Raw genomic sequence first — 25,089 nt, 5'->3', positions numbered from 1 at the left:
TGCTCTGCACTTGGGCCATATCCGAACCTGGTGACAGCTAGATGTGACTGAGAGATGTTCAGTGGGAGGAGTTTGGAGAGGTCAGTAAGGCACAAAGGATCATTCACCCACTATACCGTAACAGGCAGAATGCTGTACACTGAATGGGGGCAGCAGTGTGAGCAGCCCTCTGTAGCTCAGCTCTTACTGCTCCCCACACCATCACTGCAGCTGGATTTACTGGCACAGACTTTGAGCTCATCCATTTATTAGCAAATCAAATGTCCACATCATAAGCCATCTGGGCTCCATATTTACTTAATTATCACATCTCTCAGTTTACAGCTCCAAGGAAAAGAATTCAATAAAGGACCTTACCTGTGAAAATGACAATGCTGTTGTCAGCAAGAGGAATATCCGCATTATAAGTTCCACAATCAGCTGAATACATGGCACAGCTGCACTGGAGGAATGCTGCATTGGTGCAGGCAAAGAACTGTGAAGTGCTGATGACAAACAGTCCTACAGCATGGGAATAGGCCCTTTTGCCCAGTTCCTGTATGCCATCTCAGATGCCCATCTAAAGTAGTCCCATTACCTCTATTTGGCCCTTATCCCTGCTGCAGAAGAGTATTAAAAGAGAAGACATCTCGTGCATGGAGCATAATGAGGGAGGATCACAGTGGTACTGCAAATGCATTGAGGAAGTGCATGGAGTTAACAGTGGAGCACGTCCTCATGCTCACACACACCAATTAATGGACAACAATTCTGTAAAAAGTGTACATAGCGATGAAATAATTGTTTTTAATGAGATTATTTACATCAGGTCCTGGGCACATGCTGTACATCCTGGGATGGTACCAGACCCGCAGATCACTGGATCAGAGTATTCCTGAGGCAGGGAGATCAACCATTCTTTTCACTCATCCAGCTCTTCTCATCTGGAAAGTGGACAGAGCATGCATTAAGATCAGGAGAGCTGAGAAGAAGCCAACCTTTCACTGACACTGACACACCCATCAGGCAGAGATCAGTGCAGCCGAGGGCAACCTGTCAAACACAACCTCTTCACGTGCAATCAGACATACACACGCACAGTCTCTCAATCTCCCTTGCACACATTCCCTCACCCGCTTTCAATCCTGCACGTTCCTTCTCTCCAAGCTCACTTTCTCTACCACCTCATGTGCTCCCTCTCAATCTCATGCTCACACACACGTGCACAAAATCACTCTTTCACACTTAAGCCCACAAACTCTCTCATACATACAAGATCCCACACTCATACACAAACAAGGTTTCAAACACACATAGCCTCACACAATTTTACTCACAAAGAACCTCACAATCTCACAAACACACACATTCTAACATACTGTTTTCTCTCTCCTTCACACACACACATACACTCTCACAAAAACAATCACAGGCATTCCACACGTGCCAGTGGAGCAGTAGGGAGGCTTTGGCTCAAGACATTCTGGTGAGAAGAGGCTGAGTAACTGGCCCAGTTGTTTGGAGTGAGAGCAGGAACTTTAAAAAGGCAAATCTCATTTATTGGCTAATTGGAGAGCAGTCATCAGCAAAAGCAAGTTAAGTACAGCAGCCCTTTGAAGCAGAAACTGAGAGACCGGGGAGTTGTGTCCTTGGTTTAAGAGGCTTTGGTAAAGGGGCACAGATCACAGGTTTTATCTTTGCTGTTCATCCTTAGGACTTGATTCAGTGTAGGCAGAATGGCATTTTGGGTAACAGAAGGCTCCTTCTGCAAGATGTGAGAAGGGAAATTCATGGTCTCCCTGATGACAACATCTATGGAAAGCGCACCAGCTGGAGCTCCTGACAGATTGGGTCAAGGTACCAGAGCTGGATTTGGATACACAAGAGCACCTAGGAAACTGAGAACCTCAAAGCTGAAGCTTTTACCGAGGTGGTCACACCTACTATACAAGCTTCAGCTAGATGAGTAACCCCCAGGGACAGGAAGGGAAGTAGGCAGTCAGGACCATGCCCTTCACTAACAGGTATACTCCCTTGGATACTATTGAGGGAGATTGTCTTTCAGGGCTAGCAGAGGGAGTCAGGTCTCTGACACTTCAAGTGGACTTTGAGGATCAGAAGGAAAATATGCAGTCAGACAGGGTGATTGTGATAAAAGACTCAATAATTACAGAACACACAGAAGATTCTGCGGCCATAGAAGAGACAACAGGATGATGTATGGCTTCCTGGGTGCCAGGGTCAAGGATATCTCAGAGTGGCTGCCGAAAATTGTTGAGGGGGATGATGAACACCCAGAGGTAGTTGCACATGTTGATACAAATGACATAAGTACAACAGGGGATGAGGCCCAGCAAAATTAGTATAAGGAGTTTATAAGAAGTTAAGAGGCAGGACCTTGAGGATAACTCCTGGTGCTACATGTTAGAAGGATAGGCCACATGAATATGTGACTGAGTTGCTGGTGATTCAGGTGGTTGCACTGATTTAGGTTCTTTAACCACTGAAATCTTTTCTGGAGTAGGGATGACCTATACAAGAGGGACAGATTGCAACTGAACCAGAGGCTAACCAATATCCTTGCAGGGAAATTAGTTAATTCAATACTGAAAGGGTTTAAACTAGATTGGCAGGGGAGTGGGACTTTGATGATACGATCATGGGATAAAGCAGTAGCCAATGAGAGCAAATCTAGTAATCAGGACAGCCAGGGCACAATAAAGGCAGGGAAAGTAATAATTAGCTAAACTGCATTTAGTTCAATTCTCAAGGTTCAAAAGGCAAGATAGGCAAACTCAGAGGATGGGCAACATACACAAGATGTTGGACGAACTTCGCAGGCCAGGTAGCATCTATGAAGGAAATGAAGGGAAAAGCCCTCCCCACCACTGGGCACACCTACAGGGAGTGCTGATGCAGGAAGACAACATCTATGACCAATGACCCCAACCATCCAAGACATAATCTCTTCTCACTGCTGTCATTCAGGAGGTGGTACAGGAGCCTCAGGATTCACACCACCAAGTTCAGGAACAGCTATTACTCCTCAACCATCGAGCTCTTGAATTAGGGAGTAACTTCATTCAACTTACACTGAACTCTTCCCACAACCTATGGATTCACTTTCAAGGACTCTTCATCTCATGTTCTCAATATTTATTGTTTATTTATTTATTTATTATTGTTGTTACTATTTTGTTTTTTTTTGTCTTTGTACAGACTGTTGTCTTTTCCATATTGGCTGTTTGTCCATCTTGTGAGGATTTTTACTGATTCTATTGTGTTTCTTCATATTTATAGTGAATTCCCACAAGAAAATGAATCTCAGGGTAGTATATGGTGACATATATGTTCGTTGATAATAAATTTACTTGGAACATTGAATAGTTGTTGTTTCAGGCTGAGATTCTCATCAAGATACCTTGCGTGCTTTGGTGCTGAGAACTGGGTTGTTATGTCCATAATAGAAACATAGGGCAGAACTGGCAGCTCAATATTGCAAGATACAGATGCTACAGGCAAAATAGAAGTACAGTATAGGTAACCATGGAGGGCGTATACCCTTTTTGATAAGGGAGGAAGTAACAGCAATAGCTGGAAACAACAATCAAAGTTCAAAATAAATTTATTATCAAAGTACATACATGTCACCATATACAACCCCGAGATTAATTTTCTTGCAAGCATACCCAATAAATCCATAATAGAATAATAACCACTATAGAATCAGAGAAAGAGAGCACAATCTTGGGCGTTCAACCAGTGTGCAAAAGAAAACAAACTGTGAAAATACAAAAAAGAAATAATAATAATAATTAGGCAATAAATATCAAGAACATGAGAAGTAGTGCCCTTGAAAGTGAGTCCAATCTTGAGGGATCACTAGCGAGGCCATATGGGTAAACATAGTGGAGAAACAAGAAGGGGAAGATCACTCCACTAGGTTGTATTATAGGTCCTCCCCCATCTGAAAGCCAACAGAAAATTGAGGAGCTAGTGTGCACAGAAATCGTAAGGATTGTATTTGTAGGTGATTTTAACTTCCCCTTGCTGACTGAACCATACAGTGTTAAGGGCCTGGAGAGGGCAGAATTTGTTAAGCATGTCCAGGAAAGCTTTCCTGAGTTGATATACAGCACGTATTACTGGTCCCCTTCATAGAGAATGAGCCATGGCAAGTAAGTGATGGTACGTCAGAAAGCACCTTGGCTCTAGTGACCATTAGTTTTAAGATAGCAATGGAAGAGGTTAGGACAGGCCCACGGGCTCCTAAACAAGAACAAATCAATTTTGGAGGAATTTAAAAGATTCCAATAGAGTTTAACTGGGTGAGGCCGTTTTGAAGGGAAAGGAATGTATGGCAAGTTGCGTTTAACCGTGTGACATCAGGTGTCCTGGAGCAGCATGTTTCTGTGTAGGTGAAGAGAAAAACCAGGCAAGTTTAGGGAAGGCAGCAACTAAACTTCATTAGGAATTTGAAGAGATTTGGTACGTCAACAAATACACTCAAAAACTTCTATAGATGCACTGTGGAGAACATACTGACAGGCTGCATCACTGTATGGTATGGGGGAGGTGCTACTGCACAGGACTGAAAGAAGCTGCTTTCGGTTGTAAATTTAGTCGGCTCCATCTTGGGTACTAGCCCACAAAGTACCCAGGACATCTTCAAGGAGCAGTGCCTCAGAAAGGCAGTGTCCATTACTAAGGACCTCCAGCACCCAGGGCATGCCCTTTTCTCACTGTTACCATCAGGTAGGAGCCAGGAGCCTGACGGCACACACTCAGCGATTCAGAAACAACTTGTACGCTTCCACTATCTGATTCCTAAATGGACATTGAACCCTTGAACACTACCTCACTTTACTAATATATATGCTTTCTGTTTTTTGCACGATTTTTAATCTATTCAATATAAGTATATTGTAAATGATTTACTTACTTTTCATTATTACTATTATTATTATTTTTCTTCTATATCACGTATTGCATTGAACTGATATTGCTAAGTTAACAAATTTCATGACACATGCCAGTGATTCTGATTCTGGAAGTTTGGATGACAAGAGATACTGAGGCTCTGGACAAGAAAAAGAAGGAAACACACATTGGGAGGCTGGGATTGAGCCCTAGATGACTATAAAAAGTTAAGCTTACTCTTAAGAGGGTTATCAGGATGGAAAAGAGAGGTTGTAAAATGGATCTGGCAGGTGAGATTAAAGAAAATCCCAGGAGGTTCTACAGAATCAAGAGCAAAAGGGCGGCTAAGGAGAAAGTAGGTCCCCTTAGAGATTAGTAGGGCTGCAAACATCTTGAGCAGCAGGAGATGGGTAGGGTTTTTTTTAATGCATGTTTTTCCTTGCTGTTTACTGAGAAGAAAATCATGGAAGAAAAACCTCTGGCTATCCACATGATCAATGCCTCTCATACATCTCTCATCCTCCGTCACTCCAAAGAGAAAAGGCTAAGTTCACTCAACCTATTCTCATCAATCCAGGCAACAGCCTTGTAAATCTCTTCTGCACTCTCTTTATATTGTCCACATCCTTCTTATAACAAAATCACCAGAACTAAACACAGTACTCCAAGTGGGGTCTAAGTAAGATCTTATATAGCTATAACATTACCTCATGGCTCTTGAAATCAGTCCCATGGTTGATGAAGGCCAACACACCATGCGCCTTCTTAACAACACTGTCAACCTTGAGGTGGGGCAAGTTAAACGGCAACTCCTTTGCTTGCATCTTCGGAAGCAGCTTTATTTCTATTTTTGGTAACTCTTTTTTCCCTTTTCAGGATGTGGGGGTTTCTTTTGAAGACCCTGACTTGGGAGTTACACTCTGACTTTGGTTCTTTGTGGGAATGGGTCCGCTCTCAGGGTCTCATGACTGGCCGCTTTTTGATATCCCAAGGATGAAGCTTGGAAGATGAACACACCTTCAGGATTCTGGGATTTCGTAGCTCTGGGGACATGCTGATTCTAGGCCGGTGCCCCTAACTGAAGCATTGTGGGAGAATATGGAACATCAGGAGCAGCAGGTTAGCTGCCAGGGGTTCTGGGTTTTTGGTGCCAACTCTCTGAAAAAGCGACGCAAGTCTTTTAGCATCGTAAATCAGCGAGTTGTTTATGTCTTCCCTCTTGCTGTGAAATGGGGACACTTCTTTTTCCCTTATTAGGGCGAAAGAGAGCCTGTGGTATGTTGAATTATCAGGTGAACAAGTAGTTTTTGGGGTACTGCAAGTCTGTGTCTTTATTAATGCTTTGCTGCACGCTTGAGTGCTCGGTGGAGGTGCTAATGCTTTTTGTTGGTGGGGTTGTGGGTGGTCGTTGCTTTACTGCTGCTTGTGTGTGGGGGGAGCTGGGAGGGGCTTTGGGGTTCTAATTTAAAAACTGTCATTCATTCTTTGAGGCACTCTCTATTTTCATGGATGTCTGCGAAGAAAAAGAAATTTATGATGTATATTGTATACATTTCTTTGACATTAGGTGCACCTATTGAACCTACTCAGCAGCTTTGATGTCCTATGCACACAGACCTCAAGATTTTGCTGATCCTCCATACTGCCAAGAGTCTTAGCATTAATATTACATTGTCTTCAAATTCACACTTATCTTCACCTGCCATTGCTTAGCCCACTTCTGCATCCTATCGATATCCTGCTGTAACTTCTGACAACCCTCCAAACTATCCACAACACCCCCAACTTTAGTGTTATCAGCAAACTTACTAACCCACCCTTCTACTTCCTTATCCAGGTCATTTATAAAAAATAACAAAGAGGAGGGGTCCCAGAACAGATCTCTGCAGAACGCCACTTGTCACCATTCTCCATGCAGAATACGAACCATCCATAACCACCCAATTCTGGATCCACAAAGCAAGGTCTCCTTGGATACCACGTCTCATTACTTTCTGAATGAGCCTCGCCTGGGAAGCCTTACCAAATGCCTTACTGAAATCCATACACACTACATCCATTGCTCTATCTTCATCAATGTGTTGCCCTTGTTGGAAAAAAAAATCACATGAAATCTCAGCTAGAGTTGTCAGAAGGCATGTGGGAGACTCTGAAGTCAGCCGGAAGAAGGTTCTATGGTCTGATGAAACCAAAATTCAGCTTTTTGGCCATCAGACTAAATGCTATGGTAAAATACACCACCTCTACTGTGAAGCTTGGTGATGGCTGCATCATGTTGTAGGGCTACTTCACTGCAGCAGGCCCTGGGAAGACTTGAAAAGGTAGAGGGCAAAATGAATGCAGAAAAATACAGGGAAATCCTGGAGGAAAGACTGATGCATTCTGCAAGAGAACTGTGGTGTGAGAAAAGATTTGTTTTCCAGCAAGATGGTGAGCCCAAGCATAAGGTCAAAGCTATACAGCAATGGCTTAAAAACAACAGAGTAAATATCCTGGAGTGGCCAAGTCAGAGTCCAGACCTCAATCCAATTCAGAATTTGTGGCTACTCTTGAAAAAGGCTGTTCACTCACGAATTCCATGCAATCTGGCAGAGCTTGAGCAGTTTTATAAAAAAGAATGGGAAAAAATTGCAGTGTCTAGATGAGCAAAGCTGATAAAGAACCATTTACACGGACTCAAGGCTATAATTGCTCCCAAAGGTGCACCTACTAAATAATGACTTGAAGGGGGTGAGTAATTATGCAATCAATTATTTAGTGTTTTATATTTGTAATTAATTTAGATCACTTTGTAGAGATACGTTTTCACTTTGGCACAAGACTTTTTCTGTTGATCAGTGTCAAAAAAAGCCAAATTAAATCCACTGCGAATACTTTTTATAGGCACCATATATTTGCCGAAGATACAACCATTGTTGAGTGGTGTCACAGCAACAAACTTGCACTCACTGTCAGTTAGACCAAAGAACTGATTGTGGACTTCAGAAAGAGTAAGACGAGGAAACACATACCAGTCCTCAAAGCAAAATCAGAAGTGAATAGAATGAGCAATTTGAAGTTCCTGGGTGTCAATGTCTCTGGGGACCTAACGTGGTCCCAACATATCGATGAAGCCATAAAGAAGGCAAGACAGTGGCTATATTTCATTAGGAGTTTGAGGAGATTTTGTATGTCACTAAAAATACTTGCAAATTTCTACAGATTCTAACTGGCTGAATCACCGTCTGGTATGGTGGTGGGGGGACGTGACTTCACAGGATCGAAGTAAGCTGCAGAGTTATAAAATTAGTCAGCTCCAACACGGGCACTAGCCTCTTGGTATCCAGGGCATCTTTAAGGAGCAATGCCTCAAAAAGGCAGCGTCTATCATTAAGGATCCCCCTCACCCAGGACATGCTCTCTTCTCATTGCTACCGTCAGGAAAGAGGTATAGAAGGCACACACTCACCAATTCAGGAAAAGCTTCTTCCCCTCTGCCATCTGATTTCTGAATGGACACTGAACCCATGATCACTAGCTCACTACGTTTTTTGCACAACCTATTTAACTACTGAATATATATACTTACTGTAATTAACTGTTTCTTCTCTCTATTATTATGTATTGCATTGTACTGCTACCGCAAAGTTAACAAATCTCATGATATATGCTAGTGATATTAAACTTGATTCTGATATATTCAATTTTATGACAGGTATTGAAAAGTTGAATAGTAACAATTCTTTTCCCCCTCAGGATGGGGGGGAGGGGAAACAGAAAATAGGATTTAGGGTGAGGGGGAAAGAATTTTAAACTATCTGAGGGTAACATTTTCACACAGAGGATGATGAGTATGAAGTATTTAGAAGTATTTGTTACATGAAGGGACAGCGTGACAGATACAGGCCAGTGTGGTTGGCATGGATTTGCTGAGTAAAGTGTCGATATATGCATATTGCCCTATGATTCTCTCATGCACTTGCATTCACAATTGTTCAAATATTCTTTCACAGGTGCATCCTCACAGACTATCCCACGCGTATGCAATTTCACACAGAGAATTACACATGTAATCTTAACTGGAAACAGGGGTGTGAAATCTTAATCTCACCAACATGCATCATGTACAATGTCAAACTCATATGTATAGTCGAGCACAATTATGCACACTCATGTCCTATTGGGCACTTGCACAATCACACTTGTTTGCTCACACTGGCACAAATGTGCATTTATTTCCTCATGCATACCCACACAAATGTGTACTTATTTGTTCATGCATGCCCACACAAATGTGCACTTGCTCATTCACATACTTGCACAAATGTGTATACACATGCAAAAACTTAGATGCACGTATACACACATTCACAGAAACATGGATGCATGTGCACACGCACAATACACGTGTGTACACATGCAAACGTGCACACGTGTGCATACATTCACACACACTCATATTCAAATGCATATTGCACACACACAAATTCACACAAACATAAACACTCACACCAATAGACACAACACACATTCTGATAAAGACCCACAAAAACACATAGGCACTAACACACAAATGCACCATGCAGGCATAGAGACACAGAAACATATCTATTGAGGGATGACCTCTTAGAACAGAAGGAAGGAGTAATTTTTTAGGCAGAGAGTAGTGAAATCTATGGAATGCTCTGCCACATACTACCATTGAGGGCAAGTCCATGGATATATTTAAAGCAGAAGTTGATAGATTCCTGATTGCTCAGGGCATCAAGAGATATGGTGAAAGGGCAGGAGTATAGGGTTGAATGGGATCCAGGATCAGCCATGATGGACTCGGTGGGCTGAATGGCCTAATTCTGCTCCTGTGTCTTATGGACGCACACTGAGCTACCAACAAACCTGCACCAATACGCGGACACAAAACTACATCCAGACATGCACACACTGAGGGGCCACGGAGGCGACATGCAGATACTACCCACACATGAATGGACAGTCAATGGGACAATGTGCACAATTACTCATACTGATGGCCGGCTGGTGGTGCAATGGCATCAGCGCCGGACTCTGGAGCGAAGGCTCCCGAGTTCGAATCCAAGTCGGGCCACCACCGAGCATGCTTTCCATCCATGCCGGATTGAGCGTTGAGCTCGCCACTCGGCCTCGTAAGTAAAAAAGGGTCGAGTCGGGAACGTTCATACCGTGACCCGGTTAATCCGAAAGGAGACCAATCCTGACACCACGCGCCAGCCAAGAATGGCTGACTGTCTGGTGCGACACGCTAAAAAAAAACTCATACTGATGAAGAGACATAGACAAAGACATGCTCAGTCCAAAACTCTCAGCCCCATTCAAACTGACATCCAGGTAGAGTTCCACTCATGTTTGGCACTTTGACACTCATACAATGCTACCGGAACTCACACATAAACAGAGCTAATGGGGTTCACACACAGTGCTCTGTGGTTTATACACACATAAATGTCTCTGTCAGACACTTGTACTGGACTTCTGAGATACATACATAGTCTTGAGTTCTAATTCACAGATAGCTTGCACGAAGGCTATCGCACATAGGCACATGTACTAAGGTTCTTACATAAATGCTCCAACACTCTCACACGTAGACATTTGTCCTGAGACATATATATATCATACATATTACAGCTCATTTGTACATACACTTGTCCTCTAACACAATTCATCTGAGTATTAAGAATGCCAAGGAGTTAGATGTCAGGGAACGCACAGGGGTTCCTAATTCTCAGAGCAAGATGAGACCTATCCCAGGTTGCTGCAGGAAGCAACGGAGGAGATAGTTGAGACCCTGGTGAAAATATCTGTATCTTCATTTGGCAAAGATAAGGTACAGACAAGAAGAACCGAGGTGCATGAGAACAGGTGTGTCAGTGCAAGGAGAGGCAGAGAGAGGGAGAGGGTGAAGGGGGTGGGTAGACAGGAGGTGTGCCTGAGTGTGTCTGAGGCCCACTATAGGTATGTCCATGTCAGAGCACCAGTACAGATCTGTGCCATGGCCCTGGCACAGGCATATCTGTGAGACAGAGTGAGGGAGAGTGGGAGAGAGAGAGTGAGATGCACGCAATGCCAGGGAGGGAGGGAGGGAACAGGGTGGATAGGGGAGGGGGAGGGACCAGTCGAGATGTATAAGGAATTGAACAGAATAGTTGACTAATAAAGACCAGCATTTCATATACCTTCCTTACCACCCTATGAACTTGAGTGACCACTTTCACCGTACAGAGTTAATAGCATAATAGGCTTGATGTACAGAGGGATCTTGATGTCCGAGTCCATATCTCCCTGAAAGTGACCAGACAATTAGGCATGTTGGTAAAGAAGGTGCATTGCCTGTAAGCCTTTGTTAATCAAGGCTTTCAGATCAATTCCATGTACACCTGTACTGGACCTTTTGACACATAGACATACCAGAACTGGAGCTCTCGCTTTCTCACATACAAAAAACACACAAACACACTCCTGTATTGGGATCCACATACGCACACACAGATGTGTCTGTCCTAGGGCCCTGACACAGACAGACACACCAGTACTGGGCCTCTCAGTTAAAAACACACACACATCCCCTGTACTGGGTTCTGAGGCATGCTTTCTGAAGAGTTGCTCCCATTTTCATGACACACATGATTATAACAGCATCTTCCTCAATTCATTGCGTATTCCAGTACTTACAGTCTCAGAGTGGTATAGTTGGATCCATCTGTGCCATTCTGTTTCGCCACTCTGCGTGTGTGACTGCGTGTCTGCACTGTTGAAAATAGGAAGCACATGTTATGTCAGGGTGAGTAACAGAAGGTTCACTGGTTTATGACCACAAAATTAGTTATGGGGCTATCAGAAAACTATTTGCAAGGATATCAAGTCCACAGTGTACCGCTCTAGGAATCGATTGGAGTACTGCTCAGATGCAACAGAAGTGTTCCCGTACAGGTCCGGTGAGGAGCTTCATAAAACCTCGTCTCTATAAAAGAGAGGTACCGCCCGCCAAGTTGCATCGGAGTAGTCCGATTCAGGGTAGTAAGGCTTTGGCTCAACAGGGCATTGGCAAGAACAAGCAGAGGCAAGATAAATAGTAAGTTCATTCCTTAATTCTTATTTCTTTTTTTCTGAATTAATTCGAGAGATACGGGGGTATGTCAGCAGAGCCAGTGTTCTGCTCTGTGCGTCAGATGTGGGATTTCCTGGAGACTACTAGCCTCCCTAATGGCCACATCTGCACTATGTGCATCAAGATGCAGCTCTTTATAAACAACGTTAGGGAACTGGAACTGCCCCTCGAGGACTTTTGGCTTGTTAGAGAAAGTGAAGCACTGACAGGACAGGAGCTACAGGGAGGTAGTCACCCCCAAGCTACAGGAGACAGATAAATGAGTGACTGTCACAGGAGAGGGAAGGGAGAACATCAAATAGTGGAAAGCACCCCTGTGACCCTCCCTCTCAACAAAAAGTACTCCATTCTGAGTACAGCTGGGGGGACAACCAACTTGGGGGAAGCAACAGTGGCCGTGCCTCTGGCACTGAGTCTGGCCCTATAGCTCAAAAGGACGAGAAACTGAAGAGGGTGGCAGTGGTAATAGGGGCTCTGTAGTTTGGGGGCAGATAGGTGATTCTATGGATGCTAAAAGGAAACACAGATGGCAGTTTGCCTCCCAGGGCCCAAAGTTTGCCATGTTTCTGAACATGTTCACGATATCCTGAAAAGGGAGGGTGAGCAGAAAGAAGTTCTGGTACATACTGGTACCAATGCCATAGGTAGAAAAAGAAGGATGTTCTGAATACAGAATACAGGGAGTTAGGAAGGAAGCTGAGAAGCAGGACCTCAAGGGTAGTAATCTCAGGATTGCTGCCTGTGCCATATGACAGTGAGGGTAGGAATAGAATGAGGTGGCAGATAAATATGTGGCTGAGGTGCAGGGGGCAGGGAATCAGATTTCTGGGGCAGATGTGACCTGAACAAAGTACATGGGTTGCACTTGAATCCGAAGAGGGACCAATATCCTTGTAGGCAGGTTTGCTACAGCTGTAAAGGGCAGAGGAATGGGAACCTGTATGATAGAACTGAGAATGAGCCAGCAAGTAGATTATATAATATGAATGTAAGGAAGGACAAGCCAGTGATCGAGTACAACTGCACACAGAGAAAAGAGTTAAGTTGTACCACAGAGGCAAAATTAATAAGGGCAAAGAATGCAGGACTGAAGATGCTGTATTTAAATGCATGTATCATTCAGAATAGGTCGGACGAATGTGTTGCAATTAGAGATTGGTTGGTATGACTGTGGGCACCACTGAGTCATGGCTGAAAGAATGTCATAGTGAGGGTTTAACATCAAAGGATATACTTTGCATCAAAAGGACAGGCAAGAAGGCAAAGGCGATAGTGTAGCTCTATTGGTAAGAGATGGAGTTACATCTTTAAAAAAAGATGACATAGGGTCAGAGAATGTCGGATCTTTGTGGGTGGAGTTAAGAAACTGCAAGGGTTAAAAAAAAGCATTATAGCAAATCATATATAGGCCTCCAAATAGTAGCCAAGATGAGGGGTTGAGATTGCAAAGGGAACTGGAAAGGGTATGTTATAAGGGTAATGTCACAATTGCAAGGGGATTGGAAAATCAGTTTGGTGTCGGATTGCAAGACAGAAAATTTGTTGAATGCCTATATGACTTTTTAGAGCAGTTTGTGCTTGAGACTACCAGGGGAAAGGCTATTTTAGATTGGGTGTTGTTTTATTTTATTTGTCAGCTTAAGGTAAAGAAACCCTTAGGAGGCAGTGATCATAACATAATTGAATTCATACTGCAATTTCAGAGGGAGAAGCGTAACTCATACGTATCAGTATCACAATGAAATAAGGGGAATTACAGAGGCATGAGGGAGGAGCTTGCCCAGGGAGGATTGCAGGGGATACTGACAGGGATAATGGCAGAACAGAGGTAGCTGAAGTTTCTGGGCACAGTTCACAAGGTGCAGTACAGCTATGTCCCACAGAAAAAGTTGTTCTCAAACTCAAGGGGTAGGCAACCGTGGCTGACAAGGGAAATTAAGGACTGCATAAAAGCAAAGGAAAAGGGTATATAAGCTAGCAAAAGTGAGTGGGAAGTTGGATGATTGGGAAGCTTTTAAATCCAACAAAAGGCAACTAAAAAAGCAATAAGAAGGGAAAACATGAAATATGAGGGCAAACTAGCGGATAATATAAAGCAGGATACTAAAAGTTTTTCAGTTACATAAAGAAGGGATATTGAGAGTTGACACTGGACCACGGGAAAAGATGCTGATGAGGTTGGAGTGGGGAAAAGGAAATGGCAGATGAACCTAATAAGTACTTTGCTTCAGTCGTTTCTCACGAAAAAGTGCTAAACAAATTGAAAGGTCTCAAGATGGATAAGTCACCTGCAGCAAATGGACTACATCCCAGAGTCCTGAACAAGGTTGCTGAAGAGATAACGGATGCATTGGTCATGGTCTTTCAAGAATCACTTGATTCTGGCATGGTCCTGAAGGACTGGAAAATTGCAAATGTCACTTCACTCTTTAAGAAGGGAGGAAGACAGAAGAGAAGAAATTATTGGTCAGTTAGCCTAACCTCAGTGGTAGGGAAAGTGTTGGAGGCTATTACTAAGGATGAGGTTTCGGAGCACCTGAAAACTAATAAATCAAAGTCAGCATGGTTTCTGTAAAGGGAAATCTTGCCTGTCAAATCTGTTAAGAGTTCTTCAGGGAAGTAACAAGCAGGGTGGACAAAGGAGAGGCAGTGGATGTAATTTGCATAGCTTTTCAGAAGGAATTTGATAGGGTGCCTCACATGAGGCTACCAAACAAGATAAAATTTTATGGTGTTACAGGAAAGATACTGGCATGTATCGAGAAATGGCTGACAGGCAGGAGGCAGTGAGTGGGAATAAAGGGGTCCTTTTCTGGTTGGCTGCCAGTGGCTAGCGGTGTTCCTCTGGGCCAGAATTGGGACTACTACTGATATTGTTTGTCAATGATTTAGAGAGTAGTACTGGTGGCTTTGTGGCAAAGTTTGAGGATGATATGAAGACAGATGGAAGTGTAGGTAGTGCTGAGGAAGCAATGCGATTGTAGCAGGACTTAGACAAATTGGAAGAATAGGCAAAAAAGTGGTAGATGGAAATGTATGACAATGCATTTTGGTAAAAGGAACAATAGTACAGACTATTATCTAGTTGGGGAGAAAATTCAAACATCAGAGGTGCAAAGGGACTTAGGAGTCCTTGTGCAAGACTCCCAGAAGTTTCATTCAAAGGTTGAGTCTGTGCTAAAGGCAAATGCAATGTTGGTATTTATTTCAAGGGGATTAGAATATAAAAACAAGGAGATAAGGCTGAAGCTTTATAAGACAGTCGTCATGCCGCACTTAGGAGTATTGTCAACAGTTTTGGGCCCCTTATTTCAGAAAGGATATATTGTCCTTGGAGAGAGTCCAGAGGAGGTTCATGAGCTATGATTCCGGGAAAGAAAGGGTTAACATACGAGGCGCTTTTGGCAGCTTTGGGCCAGTATTCATTGGAATTTAAAAGAATGTGTGGGCATCTCATTAAAACCTACTGTATGTTGAAAAGGCTGGATAAGGTGAATGAGAAAAGAGAATGTTTCCTCTGGTGGGGGTATCAAGAACTAGAGGGCACAGCATCAAAATTGAGGGGTGACCTTTTTAGAACCGAAGTAAGGAAGAATTTTTTTTAGCCAGAGTGATGAATCTGTGGCATGCTCTGCCACAGACTGTGGTGGAGACCAAGTCTGTAGTATATTCAAAGGGGAAGTTGATAGATTTCTGATTGGTTGCAGGATCAAACGATATGGTGAGAGGGTAGGTGTATGAGATTGAATGGGATCCGGGATCGGCCATAATGAATTGGCAGAGCTGACTCAATGGGCTGAGTGGCCTAATTCTGCTCCTGTGTCTTGTGGTCTTACGGAATCTACCTCAAGTGCATTCCTTTAACTTATTCTCAAACTTATTCCCTTATTCCCTTTTCCACCTGAATTTACTCAATCATGAAACTTCAAATACTTCAGAATTATTGACTTTCTTTAGAAGCATCCTTCTAAGATGATGGTCTGTCAAATGTCCACTTCCTTTTCATGGTTCCAGCAATTACTCCCTGCAACTGTAAAGATACAAGGTCTTGGTGAGATGGCACCCACACTTCTTACCTAGGGATTGGCAGCGATTGCCATGACGGTTCACAAGCCCAATTTCAAGGATACTGATGATCCCTTTATACTGTACAACATACTGTGGGGCTGCTGAGCTAATGCAGGAATGTCTACACCCAGCAATCAATGTCTGGGATCATCTGTCCAAGGATACGATGGAGCCTTATTAAAAGTAGCAGCACTACGAGGTTTGAGGTAAAGGAACAGAGAGAAAACTGAGGAAAGTAGAGCTGAAGTAAAGATGGAAGTATTTCCACTGAACGGCACTTCAAGCAATTGCCCTGCACCTGCTGTCTATGTTCAGAGCAACACTCACAACACACTGGAGGAACTCAGCAGGTTGGGCAGCATCAGTGGAAAAGACCGATCCATGTTTCGGGCCAGAACCCTTCTTCCTGACGAAGGGGTCCAGCCCGAAACGTCAATCGATCTTTTCCACTGATGCTGCCCGACCTGCTGAGTTCCTCCAGCGTGTTGTGAGTGTTGCTTTGACCCCAGCATCTGCAGATTATTTTGTGTTTATGTTCAGAATTTTCTGCTCTGTTATTTATCTACTGAGGAGCCAATTGGTGAAGTTGGAACAATGCCTTCTTTTGTCAACCAAGCAATTCCACAACTGGGGCATCAGTTCTAGCTCTGAAGTCTTGCTGCATCTGGTCATGAATGTTGGTGGACAACTAAAGAGAAAAGGGCTTGAGGGCAGTCCTGTCATTAATATTGGGTATGTCTGGCATAAGTGCAAAGCAATCAGATGTAAAAACAGATGATTCCCCCACAGCTTCTTCAACATCCTCAGCACCAGAGAACTGTTCTTTAATTTTGATTTCTTCCCTTGATTTCCACAAAGTCCAAAGGTGATCTTAATCAGGTCCTGGCCATTTATTCATCTTAATATGCTTTAAGCAACAAACCTGCTCAAATAAGTCACCACATTTAGAAGCATCTGTGGGAGGAAGGGAACTGTCAATGTTTTGGGTTGAAACTTTGTATCATGACCAAGACAATAAGACATAGGAGCAGAAATAAGCCATCTAGCCCATCCAGTCTGCTCTGCCATTCAATCATGGCTGGTCCTTTTTTCCCCTCCTCAGCCCTACACCCCGGCCTTCTCCCTGTAACCTTTGATACAGTGTCCAGTCAAGAACCTATCAAGCTCTGCCTTAAATACACCCAACGACCTGGCCTCCTGGAATCAACCTTGTGAACCTCCCCTGGCCCTGATCCAGTGTCAGCACATCTTTTCTTAGATAAGGAGGCAAAAAACTGTTCACAGTACCCAAGGTGAGGCCTCACCAGTGCCTTATAAAGCCTCAGCATCACATCCCTCCTCTTACATTCTAGACCTCTTAAAATAAATGCTAATATTGCATTTGCCTTCCTCACCACTGACTCAACCTGCAAGTTAATCTTTCGGGTGTTCTGCACGAATCCCTTTGCATCTCAGGTTTTTGGAATTTTCTCCCCATTTAGAAAATAGTCTTCTAATACAATTCATAGAATTAGGGATCCAAGAACAAAAATGATTTAAAAAATAAGCTAAGTGAAATTCAAGCAGCTTTTGAGCAGCACACATCAAAGTTGCTGGTGAACACAGCAGGCCAGGCAGCATCTCTAGGAAGAGGCACAGTCGACGTTTTGGGCCGAGACCTTTCGTCAGGACTTCGCCTGGCCTGCTGTGTTCACCAGCAACTTCGATGTGTGTTGCTTGAATTTCCAGCATCTGCAGAATTCCTCGTGTTTGCGTTCAAGAAGCTTTTGAAGTGTTTTACAAAACTCTATATTCTAAAGTTCCAGGGGGAAGCACAACCCAAATTGACACCTTCCTGAATTCTCTAGAGTTACCCATTTTAAACGAAGAACAAAACAGAACAATGACTGCTGACATAACTGAAGCTGAACTAAAAGCTGCAATTAGTAGGCAATTAGTAACCCTAATTAAGCAAGTCACCAGGATCAGATGGGTATACGGCAGAGTGGTGCAAAGAATTTAAAAGAGTTAATTCCTGTCTTACTCCCCACACTGAACTGGGCTCTGAAAAAGGCACAAATTTCACCCAGCTGGAAGGAAGTGATAATCTCAGCTATACCGAAAGAAGGCAAGGATAAAATGGAGTATGGATCATTTAGACCATTATCCGTTCTTAATGTGGATTATAGATTATTTACCACCATCATGGTTAAACGATTAGAAGAGTTTCTACCCATACTAATACATAAGGATCAGACAGGTTTTATACAATGCCAAACAAAGGACAATATACGAAGGACACTTCACATTATGGATCATATACAAAAAAATAAAATCGAAGCAATAGTGATAAGCGTGGATGCTGAAAAGGCATTTGATTCGGTTCATTGGAATTTTCTTTACAGAGTCTTACATAGATTTAGTTTCCATGACACAATTATTAAAACTATACTGGCATTATATGACAACCCTACTGCTAGGATTAAAATCAATGGATATTTATCAAATAGTTTTACCCTAGAAAGGGGCAGGAGACAGGGTTGTGTATGGTCACCGCTACACTTCACATTATATCTAGAACCATTAGCTCAATACATCAGACAAAATGAAGGTATCAGGGGAATTATTATTAAAGGGATAGAGAATAAATTGGCCTGTTATGCGGATGACATTTTGATCTATCTAGGGCAACCAACATACTCTTTACCTAAATTGATGCAATCCTTTGAACAATATGATCAGTTATCAGGATACAAGATCAACATAGATAAAACCCAATTACTTTCATATAACTATAGCCCACCAAGAGAAATTGAAAGTAGATATCCCTGGGCATGGCAAACAGAGTCTTTCAAATATTTGGGCATCATTATGCCAAAAGATTTGGCAAAATTATTAGAATGCAATTATCAGCCTATACATAAAAAAATTAAGGAAGATATAACAAGATGGAACTTAATTCCTTTTTTAGTCTCAGTTCAAGGATTGAACCTATTAAAATGAATATATTGCCCAGTCTATTATATCTCTTTTAGACCCTACTAATACAGCTGAATCAAAATCAATTTAATGAATGGAAAAAAATATTATGACAAGGTAAAAGGCCTAGAGTTCATCTCAAAACTTTGCAATTAGCCAAGGAAAAGTGGGGATGGGGCCTACCTTCTCAGAGATTATTTTGCAGCACAGTTGAGAGCCGTGATATGTTGGTGCGACCCATCATATGACGCTCAATAGAAAAACATTGAGGAGGGGATACTTCCATCCCCATACAGGCAATTTTGGCTGATAACAACCTACTAAGGTACATAAATTCTATTGATAATCCATGGGTGAAATGGACTGTTAAAATATGGAAAACTATTATAAATGAATATAAACTAGAGGGAGATATTGCAATTCTTAAATGGTGTGCATATGACTCAGATTTTACGCCGAATAAACTGGATGCTAATTTAAGGACTGGACAGCTAAAGGAATAACAGTTCTTTGCAATATAATGAAAGGAGGAACACTGTTCAGTTTTGAAATGCTTAAAGAGAAACACTTATTAGAAAAATAAGACTTTTATCAGTATTTACAGATGCGACAGTATGTTAATAGGATGGTTAAAAATGTAACCAAGGCAAGTACACGTTTGATAGAGCTATTTAGAAAAGCATATAATTGAGATAATGGTAGTGGAATCATTTCAAGCGTTTATAAGAGTTTGTCAAATCTTAAAACACATTCGATTTCATACATTAAAACAAAATGGGAGAAGGAAGGTGGGATAATAATATCTGAGGAAGAATGGACAATAATATGGAGGTATCAATGGAAGTGTACCAGTTCACAGAAATGGAGGGAGTTCGGATGGAAAAACTTGATAAGATATTTTATTGCCACCTCTCAGAAATCCCATTATGATAGTAACCTCCCTGTTTGCTGGAGAAATTCTGGAAATCAAAATGGAAGCCATTATCATATTTTTCGAGAATACCTCGTTATCAAAGACTGTTGGAGTGGGATACACAATACCCTACAAGACATCTTTAAATGTGAAATACCCTTAGAAACTAAGACCATATGTTTTGGGTATATACCTCAAGAATGGTTGAAAAGGGATAAATATTTAACGAATATATTGCTGGTGGCTGGTAAAAAGACTCTTACCAGGAAATGGTTATCACAGGACAGTCCAACTTTAAATGCATGTTTGGAAATTACAATGGACATTTACAAAATGGAGAAGTGAATCCCTTCACTCTGGTTCCCACCCCACTGTCAAATTAGCTTAAACCCTCCCCAACAGTTCTAACAAACCTGTCTTCAAGAATATTGGCCCCTCTCAGGTTCAGTGCAACCCGTCACTTTTGTACAGGTCATACCTCCCATGGAAGAGATCTCAATGATCCAAGAACCTGAATCCCTGCCTCCTGCACCAGCTTCTCAGTCATGCATTAATCTTCCAAATCATCCTGTTTCTACCCTCACTGGTGCATAGCACAGGCAGCAATCCAGAAATTACTACCCTGGAGGCCCTGCTTCTCAAGTTTCTGCCTAGCTTTCTAAATTCTCTTTTCGGGACTCTTTTGCTTTTCTTTCCTATGTCATGGTACCAATATTTTCCAAGACATCTGGCTGCTCTCCCTCCCTGTCCAACATGCTGTGGACGTGATCCGAGACATCCCTGACCCTGGCACCTGGGAAGCAACATACCATTTGTGTGTCCCGTTCACTTCCACAGAATCTTCTGTCTGTTCCCCTGAGTATTGAGCATCCTATTATTACCACTCCCCTCTTCTCCCTCTTTCCCTTCTGCACCATGGACCCATGTTCAGTGCCAGTAACCTGGTCTCTGTGGCATTCCCCACAACAGTATCCAAAATGGTATACTTATTATTGAGGGGAATGGCCACAGAGATGCTCTGCCCTAACTGCCTATTCACATTTCTATTTCTCCTGACAGTCACCCAACTACTCGTCTCCTGCAACTTATTGGTGACTACTTCCCTGCAACTCTGATCGATTATCTCCTCATTCTCCCATAGAAGCCAAAGGTCATCCAGCTGCTGCTCCAGATCCCTGATACGGTCAACAAGGAGCTGCAGCTGGATGCACTTCACACAGATGTAGTTCCTTGGGAGACTCTGGGTCTCCCAGGACTCCAACATCCGACATGAACACTGAAACACTGACAATTCTCATCCTCTCACATATGTGCTTGACCAGATGTGTTCCTCCAGCGGGTTGCTTCTTGCTCCAGATCCCAGCATTTGCAATCTCCTGTGTTTGAATGTGTCTTAAGGCTGACAATGCATCCTCTGAAGCAATTCGTATGGGATCCAAGATACTAAGAACGTCGGCACCCACAGACACACACTGCAACTGTCTACACATGCAGTCCATACCCAGACACCTAGACACACAAGAGTTTCTGCAAATGTAGAAATCTTTAGCAACAAGTGGTATCCATCCCATTTCAAGTCTCTACAGTGTAAACAGGGCCGCACCAGGAGCAACAGATAATATAATGATCCTGACAGAATCACAGCCTCTGAAAGATGGCGAGGGAGGTTCTGTAGGGGAAGATGTAGCATTTGACACAGTTGCAGGGTTAAGTGTGAGGAGGGAAATCTGTGGGGAGAGACAAATGGACAAGCAAGTCCTGGAGAGAGTGAACACTGTAGAAAGTGAAGTGGTAGGAGGGGGACGGCGGGAAAAATGGTAAGATCCTGTTGGAGCTAGTGGAAGTTGCACAGAATGATGTGTTGGATATGAGGCAAGTGGGCAAGGGCAGACGTGTGGGAAATGGAGGAGATGCAGGTGAGGGCAAAGGTTCAAAGGTTCATTTTTTTGTCAAAGTATGCATGTACAATACAACTCTGATATTTGTCTTCTCTAGATTACCATGGAATACAGAAAAACCATGGCGTTGTTGGAAAGCAAAGCCATCACTAACCCCCCACCTTGTCATGAAAAAAAAGAAACAAAACTCACAAACCCCAAAACCCCTACTCTCTCCCTTGCAGAAAAAAACTAACAGATCATCCACACGCCCCAAACCCCAAATCCTCAACCCCCTCCCTCATAAAAAACAGCAACAATAACATTAAATCCCCAACCCCCTCGCAGAAAAGAACAGTGACAATAGCATCAATACCAACACCCCCTTTCTCACACACAAAAACCTTACAGATTTGTGCACACAGAAAATAACTAACATGAGACCCCAAATCTCCAACTTCTCTCTTGCATAAAAAGTATCGTATCTCTCACCTACCAATCAGCAACAAGAAAGAAAACATCGAAGGCTGAAAAAACCAATATAAAGTACAGCCCAATAGTCACAAAACTTTCAGAATATTGAAAACATCCTTCCATCAGCTTTCGAGGAGCGCTGCCACATAGAACCATAGAACACTACAGCACAGAAAACAGGCCATTCGGCCCTTCTATTCTATGCCAAAACATTATTCCGCTAGTCCCATTGACCTGCATCCAGTCCATAACCCTCCAGACCTCTCCCATCCATGTACCTATCCAATTTATTCTTAAAACTTAAGAGTGAGCCCACATTTACCACGTCAGATGGCAGCTCGTTTCACACTCCCACCAATCTCTGAGTGAAGAAGTTCCCCTTAAACCTTTCCCCGTTCACCTTAAAGCCATGTCCTCTCATATTTATCTCTCCTAATCTAAGTGGAAAGAGCCTATTCACATTTACTCTGTCTATACCCCTCACAATTTTGTAAACCCCTATCAAATCTCCCCTCATTCTTCTAGGTTCCAAGGAATAAAGTCCTAACCTGTTCAATCTTTCCCTGTAACTCAACTCCTGAAGACCCGGCAACATCCTAGTAAATCTTCTCAGCTCTCTTTCAATCTTACTGATATCCTTCCTATAGTTAGGTGACCAGAACTGTACACAATACTTCAAATTTGGCCTCACCATTGTCTTATACAACCACCCCATAACATCCCAACTCCTATACTCAATACTTTGATTTAAGAATGCCAGGATTCCAAAAGCCTTCTTTACCACCCTGTCTACCTGTGACGCCACTTTCAGGGAATTATGTATCTGAACTCCCAGATCTCTTTCTTCCTCCGCACTCCTCAGTGCCCTACCATTTACTGTGTAAGTTCTACCTCGATTTGTCCTTCCAAAATGCAACACCTCACACTTGTCTGCATTAAATTCCATCTGCCACTTTCTGGCCCACCCCTCCAGTTGGTTCAGATCCCTCTGCAAGCTTTGAAAGCCTTCCTCGCTGTCCACAACGCCTCCACAATGACATGTCCGCAACGACATGAACTAAGTCCTTCCGTGAAGAGCAACTGCACACCGGGTCCAAACGCTAATGCCATCGACCCCATGGCTTCCATTGAGAGCGACTGCTGACCTCCTCTGCATTCACCTCGATGCTTCAATCTTCCTCACCACTTCAAGATGGAGTTGTTCCAAGAGGCAGCTTGAGATCGTTGTCCACTTCAGGACCCTGCCTGTGGTCTTCTCCACAAGGCAGCTTGTGCTCTCGGTTCTCTCCAGGCACAGCAGAGAGCAAGATTATTCAATTGAATTCCAAACTGCACTTCACAGGCTCTAACCATTTCCGTTACACAATCAAAACAAAAAGAACAAGCAGAAGACATGGAGAAAGTGAAATAATTGAAGAGATTGACTATCTAGAAGAGGTCACCCAAGCAATCGTTGTTCGCTTGCACCATCTTGACTGGCAGCATCGATAGTGCTGGAGAGGAAACTCAGTTTTTGAACGAGGACATCTTAGTTGTTCTGGCATAGACAACCTTATCCTGAGAACAGATTGAGCGATGCAGAGGAACTGAGAGAAGGTAATAACATTTTTGCAAATGCCAGGTGGGAAGCCAAGACAAATGTGAAAGTCAGTGGGTGTTGGTAGATGTAGACAGAGATGGAGACTGAGATCAAGAGAGGAGAGAGGGATGTCAGAAATGGGCCTGGACTGTTTACACACACACACCAGGACAGCTCTCCCTGCAGACATACAGGGGACAACCACCTGGGACCATCTGCAGCCACAGACACCTGACTGGCTACATCCAACCAGGGCCATTCACAACCAAAGACACACTGAGACTGTTCATGCCTAAAGAGGCCTGGAGTGTCAAAACCCACAGACTTACCAGGACTATCCACACCAGGATAATATCCACAGGAACAGTAGGACCATCCACACCCACAGAAACACCACAAACACAAAAGGTTAGCCTACATGCATTACCATCTATATCCACAGATAGACCAGGATAGGACAACTCCACAGACACATCGGAAATGTTTACACCCACAGATACTCTGGGCAGTCCACACCCAAAGAACCAAAGTGACTACATCGACCTACACACTTGGAGAGTCCACACTCAGATACACACTTGGGACTGTCCACATGCACAGACACAATGAGTCTCTAGAATCATAGACAGAAAGGAACTATTTAGCACATAGCCACAACAGGACTATGCAGACCCACACAGACACAGGGACTGACATACTCACAAGGACCCACATACTCACCAGGACTGTCTACACCTATTGACAACAGATTGCATATAGTAGTGCAAGGAAGTTTGTGAATCCTGTAGAATTTTCTCTATTTCTGCATAAATATGACCTAAAATGTGATCAGATATTCACGCACTAAAACAAAAGAAGACTCAATTAAATAAATAATATCCACAGTGATGAAATGCTTTGAGAGGTTGGTTATAACTAGACTGAACTCCTGCCTCAGCAAGGACCTGGACCCATTGCAATTTGCTTATTGTCACAATAGGTCAACGGCAGATGCAAACTCCATGGCTCTTCACACGGCTTTAGACCACCTAGACAACACAAACACCTACGTCGGGATGCTGTTCATCGACTATAGCTCAGCATTTAATACCATCATTCCCACAATCCTGATTGAGAAGTTGTACCTCACTCTGTAATTGGATCCTCGACTTCCTCACCAGAAGGCCACAGTCTGTGTGGACTGGTGATAACATATCTT

The 25,089-nt window shown here is 43.0% G+C and overlaps 1 protein-coding gene across 1 annotated transcript in view; it reads right to left on the bottom strand.

Moving 5' to 3' along the window:
• Positions 1-766: 766 nt before the first annotated feature.
• Positions 767-25,089, bottom strand: part of uimc1 (ubiquitin interaction motif containing 1) — a 78,310-nt gene continuing 53,987 nt past the window's right edge. The window contains exons 6-7 of the mRNA XM_063054884.1: positions 11,587-11,662; positions 767-923 (exon numbers count right to left, since the gene is read on the bottom strand). Coding sequence (XP_062910954.1) covers positions 920-923; positions 11,587-11,662 — 80 coding nt within the window. The 3' untranslated portion in view covers positions 767-919. The remainder of the gene's footprint in view (positions 924-11,586; positions 11,663-25,089) is intronic.

Source organism: Mobula hypostoma, chromosome 7, assembly GCF_963921235.1.
Source record: "Mobula hypostoma chromosome 7, sMobHyp1.1, whole genome shotgun sequence".
NCBI lineage: Eukaryota > Metazoa > Chordata > Chondrichthyes > Myliobatiformes > Myliobatidae > Mobula > Mobula hypostoma.
Note: the sequence above shows the minus strand (reverse complement) of the source record. Positions and strands in the feature narration are given on the sequence as shown.